Source organism: Liolophura sinensis, chromosome 9, assembly GCF_032854445.1.
Source record: "Liolophura sinensis isolate JHLJ2023 chromosome 9, CUHK_Ljap_v2, whole genome shotgun sequence".
NCBI classification, from domain to species: Eukaryota; Metazoa; Mollusca; class Polyplacophora; order Chitonida; family Chitonidae; genus Liolophura; species Liolophura sinensis.
Genome location: NC_088303.1, coordinates 15,834,243 through 15,841,009, shown reverse-complemented (window position 1 = coordinate 15,841,009; position 6,767 = coordinate 15,834,243). Strand labels below are relative to the sequence as shown.

Below are 6,767 nucleotides of genomic sequence, written 5' to 3'. Positions count from 1 at the left end.
ATCATTAACGAGGAGATTCCTCAAATTATACTCAGCCGTTCAGATTAGATTAGGTTATTAGATTACCATTACAAAATTGTGTGGGGCGATTGCATGGGGAAATGTTATGATGTGGATTTAACCATACAGATATGTAAAGTCGAGAGTTTTCATGGGCTGCAGCTTGTTCTTTACAACTCAAGCGCATTGCAACATCTGTGACTAGAAGTTCAGTGTATCCAAAGTATTTCTCAATCTACGGCATGTAGTTAGTTTACTCGAAGTTGACAATTTGGGTGTCCAGTTAACATTGGAGAGCTAAACACTGAGCTGTTCAGCACTCAGGCATCGGTATATATGAAAACTGACAGATCTCTACTTTTCAGCGTGAACAATCAGTTACAACACAATTTTAAACTAAACTGTTATGAACATGGCCATGTTTTATTTTCATGAATGGTCAGTTGCAGTGAGGTGTGAAGCAGACCAAAAATGCCTCCAAAGAAGGTAAAGGCAAAAGGGGTGGCTGTGGATTTGGGGGATCAGAGACTTCGCTGTGAATGGGGAGAATGCATAGAGTCTTTTGTCTCCATGCAGACGTTCATCAAACATATGACAAATCATATCAGCGACTACTACAAGACATGGAATGGACATCAATCAGGTATTCTACAGTCAGTTCAGTGAAGAATAATATTGGAACCCAACCCAGATGCACCAAAGATGATAGGACATTTCAGTATTAAATTGATGTGGGTCATGTTTGGCAAAATGTCTAATGGGTTGTCCTGTAAGGTAACTGGCCTTGCCTAGATTTGAGTGTCTGTGCAGCCAGGGACCAAGAGTGGAGGGCTTGTTTTGTTAATTGTTTTTTCAACGATCTACCATCAGCGTTCGATAAAATATCTGAATCCTTTTCCTTCACAAAGTCACATAAATTCATGCCTGTCAAGATACAATGGTATTGCTTATGGTAATAATCCCATCATAGATTAATTAGGATTGTCAGAGTCCTAGCGTTTCTGTTTCAGTGATGTTCCTAACAGGTTGTGTTTTTTTTTAACATTGACATCCAGGTCTGTTTGAATGTAAATGGAGAGAGTGTGGCTCCCATGTATCAGGACAGACCACAGACTTCAATCGACACGTGTACTTCCATGCTTTCCATGTGAAAATAAAAAATGTGGGAACAGCCGTAGTGGAGAAGAGTAAGCTGACGCCTTGTCAGATGGATGGACAGAGTAGAAACCTCATACCAGAACTCCCAGAGAGACTACATTGTGGCTGGAGTATGTGTGAGGTGTGTGTGTCAAAATGAGAAAGTTTGACCAAGAAAACTGTTAATGGCAGATGGTGGCATCACATGATCTGTTTTTTGTGTTTTTTTTTTGTTTTTTGATAAGTTAAATACTTTCAGTATCTATTTGTTACTTTTATGTAGCCAAAATATTCTGTAGCTCTATTTGAAGTTTGTGTGATGTTGGCAATATGGAACAACCCATTTTGTCCACAACAGCATTTATTTGAGACTATTTACTTGGAGATTTACATTTCTTTTACTGTTGCTGTCTTCATTTTACAGGTGGTGTATGATAACCCTGAGTACTTCTACATGCACATGGACATGCATGCCTCCAACTATCCAGATGGTAACCATGTTCCAGGAGGTTGCAGGTGTCAGTGGGAAGGTGAGATAAGAGAATGTGCAATTTTTCAAGTCACAGAGTTGTCTCCCTTGACTTATAGTTCAGGTTTGTTATAAACAAAATTTATAATGGACATTATTTCCAAAAACAAAGTTTAGCAAAATGCTGGTTGTTGTTTAGCTGTTTCTGAGATTTTATATTAATGGTACATATATGAACATCTGACGTATGTGTTTCAGCCCTTGTATGTTGTTAGTAACAGTGTTCTCCCAGGGTCTGCTCGGTTTTCTGTTGGCACAAAGCTGGCCATTGTTGTATAAGTGAAATATTTTTGAGTGTGGTATATTGTTATACATTTGTACGAGATACAGTATTTCATTATACATTGTAAAATTTAAAAACATAATCATGTTTAGAAGTGTTTACAGTCTTTCCGTACATCTCTGTATGCTGTGTGATTACAGGTTGTGATGTGACAGTGAAGAGTAAGTACAAGTTACGAGAGCACCTGCGGAGTCATACCCAAGAGAAGATGATAGCCTGCCCTGTGTGTGGTGCTCTGTTTGCCAGCAGGACCAAGTTCCTTGATCACCTCAGGAGGCAGGGCAGTGTGGAAGGTAACACAGGTAACTTTTTACTTTTAGGTACTTGTTCATTGGACAAGAGTGTTGGTGATAATTATAAATACAGGTAAATACATGACTGTGTATTATCTGTTTGGGAACACATTTAATGTATATATTTATCTGTTTGATTGCTTTCCAGAAGCAGTGAGTCAGGTGAAAGAAGTGAAAAAGTTCTTTTTTTTTTTTTTTGTTCTTTGTTCTAGACTGAATTCAGTTGAATATTTTATTAAGGACTCAAAATCAACATAACTAAAGTCAGTGCAATGAAACAATGGTGACATATACTGGGTTATGGGTCTCCCAAGGCATATGTCAATGTTAATATTGTTTTTAAAATGAGATGGGTGAAAATGTGGTCATAAAGATTTTTTTCTACTGTTTTATTTTTTTTCAGTCCAATGTTATGAATGTTCTCACTGTAACAAACGGTTCACATCAGAGAGGTTGTTGAGGGATCACATGAGGCATCATGGTGAGTAGTCCAGTGTAGTTTTAGGAGGCCATACCTGTAAATGCATGAAACTACAGTGGACATTTAAAGCAGGTAAACCAAGGAGGACTAAAATTAAGGATCACACTTCAGATTTGAAGACCTGAAGGGAAACTACTAAAAACTATTTTGCTTTGGTAAGTGTGCCCAAATTTATTAAAAAAAATGTTGTGTTATTTGTGTTGAGTTAGTGGTGGGCCAGATTTTAGTTATGCTCATTGCACTGATGTTTACTTTGTTAGTGAACCATTACAAGTGCCCATACTGTGACATGACCTGCCCCACCCCTTCTGGTTTACGGAACCACCTGCGCTACAGACACACCGAGGATCGACCATACAAGTGTGACCAGTGTGATTACAGGTAGGTAGTGTTATTCCGTACTACAGGCCCTGCAACTGAAAAAAAAAAATAATGAATAAAATAAATAAACATGCAATAATCACAAAACATAAACTGATGAAATTTAACAAAAAACAAAAATAGCACCAAATGGTAAACATTTTAGTAGTTCATCTTTAAACTTCATTGCCCTTGAACTGCAGTTTTCTCTACCCATAGACTGGACTGTTATCATACAAAGTAAAAAATTTGGAGCACCACGTTCAACTCCATTACCCCTAAATATTACCATTATAACATCTGGGTTAGACTCATGTCTCACGTTTGTGTAACTTTTTGCAAAGTGTATTATGGTCATAGTGTCTTTCCTTTTGTCCATTACTTAAAAATCTGGATATCACGTAAATGATTTATGTCCAAAAGCTTATCAAAAGTAAGTTATTTCCTTTTAAAGCAATGTTCACTTTATTGACACAGTACCTCCAAAACTATTGAACCAACTTTATTAAATTTTATAAATGAATTCCTCGGTGGATCAGTTTTTTTACCAGCTTGACTTGCATTTGACTTAGTGTATCAGACTCCTGTTTTGTTTAAAACCAAAACATTTCATAGGGCATTGGGTCATGTGTTTTATGATTGGTGGACCTTTGTGTGATGGGCAGCTTAAGAAGCAAGGGTTTTCAGTTGGCAGAGCTTTGTGTTTTTGGTCTGCAATCTTTGACCTAATTTGTTTTGTCCTTTTACAGTTGTAAATCCTCACATGATCTCCGCAAGCACATTGACACTCACACAGTCATGAAGACGTTTCAGTGTCACATGACAGCCTGCAAGTTTCAAACCAGAAGCTATCAGAGCCTATCACATCATTTTACTAAGGAGCATCAGGTTTGTTGTTTACAGATTCTGAGATGTGTAGGCATTTCTGTGGTCTATAATGTAAGTGAATTTTATGTCCTAGTATATTGTTATAGCAGCTACATACTTGATGATTGGAATAGTATGCCTCTTTAAGGTCCACAATTTGTGTATACATGTAAGCAAATATCAGCATAATCAAAGTTTTCAGTTGAGTTTTTCTTTGTGTGTGTAAGTATGTACAGTTCAGCATACATACATGTAGGACTAGAAAAAAAATATAGGTATATGTAGCTCCAGGGCTGAAGGGTCAGCCTTTTCAAGTATTTTTACAGCCAACTGCATAGTAGAAATCAAGATAAACTTTTCTTCAGCCAGGTTACATAGGCCTTGTGTTTTTTCTTTTCTTTTGCAGATGTTAGATTGTCTATCTCTAAGTTTTTCCGTCATAGAAGTTGAAAAAAAAAATGAAGTGTTACGACTGATGAACTTTTGGAAAGACACAGTTTAAAGCTTTAGGGCGTTGTGTTTTCAGGGTTTAGAACCGGCCCGTTATGCCTGCCATGTTTGTAACAGCGTGTTTACCAGGGGACATCATCTGACTCTGCACCTCAAGCGATTACACAAGTTTAAGTGGCCTTCAGGACACTCCAGATTCAGGTGAGTTCATGTCAGATGGGCTATTCCTAAAATTGGTCAGCTCAGTGTGGGCTTTCACAAAGCAGCCTAAGACATTTGATAACTGCAATGTTTTGAATATTGGAACTCAGGACTGATAATGTAATATGAATTCAGCATTTACTGATTTAGACAAAAAGTGTAAAATTGCTTTGTGAATTAAGCAGCATGCATGTGAATACATGTGTATAGTTTCCTATTTCATATTAAAGTTTAGGGCAGTTGTTTCAATGACCAGTGAGGTCACAAGCTCGAATCCAACTCTAGCTGGTTCCTGCGCAGCGTTGGGTGAGGAGATTTGTCAGGTACCTGTCCAGTGGAGTGGTGTACTCTTGCCTATATTGCTTATATTACTCTGCAAGCAACATGTGGATGGTCATGGCATTATGGTGGGTGTCCAGTTTCCAGCATATAAGTGAAATATTCTTGAGTACTCTGTGAAACACCAATCAATCAAATAAACACACTTTCTTTAGTACAACCTGAAAAACATCACTCATAATACTAAATATCTCCACCTTGTTCTCAGGTACAAGCCTAATGAGGATGGGTTCCTTAGGCTGCAGACTGTGCGCTATGAGAGTGTGGAATTAATGGATCAGATGGTGAATGATTCCTCCTCCAGTTCGTCTGCTAATCAGCCAGAGCAGAATCAGGAAAATGTGGCACCTGCTCAGAAAACAGATTCCTCATCCAATGTCCAGCAGCAGGCATTGGCAACAGATCATTTGACCTCCAACATGGCCACAGCTTCTGACACATACAAATCAGTCAGCAGTGAGAGTACTGACACAGACAATATGGCCTACAATCTGCAAATGTTAGGTGATGTGGCGTTACATGGCCCATCAAGTACAACCAAGACTTACCAGATGATTTTACCCAGACCTGAGATCTCTCAACCCAATAGTGATGAGCCGTTATGTCAAGGTACCAGTCAAGTTACATTGCAGGAAGCTAGTCAACAAATTATGAAAAGTACCAGTCAGGTGTCTGTCAGTAATTTGAGTTCTACACAAGCAGCAGTCCACTGTCATGTAGTGCCTAATTTAGTCAGTATTAGTCAGACAGATTGTAACCAAGAGGCAGGGACACCTCATATCATCACCTTGGAACACATGGACCACTCTCCTGAGGGTGGTGAAGTGTATACATTCAGTGCCCCAGGGCCAGGCCAATCTGTATGTTACCATGTGCCCTCTCAGTTTGTGCCCGAAGGGAATCAGTCTCGTGGCTTTGTGCTATGCAGTGCCTCCATGGAGGTGGTCTCAGAAGAGAGTGGGCGGGATGGCACGGAGGGGGCTGAAGACGAGGGCATGGAAGGAGGAGAGGCTGATATATTCCGACTGCAGAAGTCTAAATCTAGAGACAGTCGGAGAACTCCAGTCCAGAGTCTGGGCACTTCTAGGTAGCAGAACTCCTGAGTAGTTAACGGGCCTTTCATGTGAACCTAGTTGTGAGTGAGGCTGATGTGTTCACACCACAATAAACCAACCCGAAAGTAGAGCTGTTGGTAATCCCAAGCTTTGATCTTCATAGATCACCAGATCTAGACAGTAATGTCTTGTAACTGTCTGGAAGGAAGGAAAGCATGGGAAGCACAGAGGGTTAAGAAGTGCGTAATGTAGAGAGCTGATTAAGGTGTGCAATGCATCGGTTGTGGGTTCATTTCCCTCCTTGGACAGGGAATTTGTGGAGATGCCAGCTTTCACAGTTCATAGGAATAGGAACCTTGGTGGCCATAAGTTGTCAAGGGCATCAGTCCACACAATTTTACTATCATTGATGACCAGTTATAAACGGTGAGCAAGTCTGTACGTCAGAAATGTCAAAGTTTATCAGATGGTTTATCCTTGGTACTCAAGTTTTTTTCCACCCATAAACCTGACCACCATGATACAAGTCAAAAATTCTTGAGTAAAGCGCTAAATAACAATCAACATGGTGTACCTTTCCCAGTACTGTGGCCAGTTAAATCCAAACCGAATTGTTCAAGTCCAGTGCATTAATAATGGATGAATCCAAGACATCTGATGTCCCACCACCCCTTCTCGTGACAGCGTTACTTTTCACGTCATAGAAAGATTGAGCATTTGTAACCAATGTGTGGGACATCCGGTTGACCTATTTGCAACAATACTGATTAAT

General features: G+C 39.5%; 1 protein-coding gene across 2 annotated transcripts; it reads left to right on the top strand.

Moving 5' to 3' along the window:
- Positions 1–317: 317 nt before the first annotated feature.
- LOC135475217 (histone H4 transcription factor-like) lies at positions 318–6,466 on the top strand. 2 transcript variants are annotated; one of them, XM_064755028.1, is made up of 9 exons: positions 318–643; positions 1,056–1,279; positions 1,562–1,667; positions 2,090–2,242; positions 2,646–2,723; positions 2,984–3,104; positions 3,833–3,971; positions 4,477–4,601; positions 5,149–6,466. In XM_064755028.1, exons 1-9 carry the CDS (start codon positions 472–474, stop codon positions 6,029–6,031), a joined length of 2,001 nt encoding a protein of 666 aa, XP_064611098.1. In that variant the 5' UTR covers positions 318–471; the 3' UTR covers positions 6,032–6,466. The 2 variants fall into 2 exon arrangements, with proteins under 2 accessions (XP_064611098.1, XP_064611097.1); XM_064755027.1 differs by having other exon boundaries at positions 320–643; positions 2,090–2,251.
- The last annotated feature ends 301 nt before the right edge of the window (positions 6,467–6,767 follow it).

Excerpts from the sequence above, each read along its gene's own strand:
- LOC135475217 (XM_064755027.1), top strand. The coding sequence starts at position 472 with ATGCCTCCAAAGAAGGTAAAGGCAAAAGGGGTGGCTGTGGATTTGGGG. Across the intron at positions 1,668-2,089 it reads TTGCAGGTGTCAGTGGGAAG|GTTGTGATGTGACAGTGAAG; the intron begins GTGAGATAAGAG and ends GTGTGATTACAG. Across the intron at positions 3,105-3,832 it reads TGTGACCAGTGTGATTACAG|TTGTAAATCCTCACATGATC; the intron begins GTAGGTAGTGTT and ends GTCCTTTTACAG.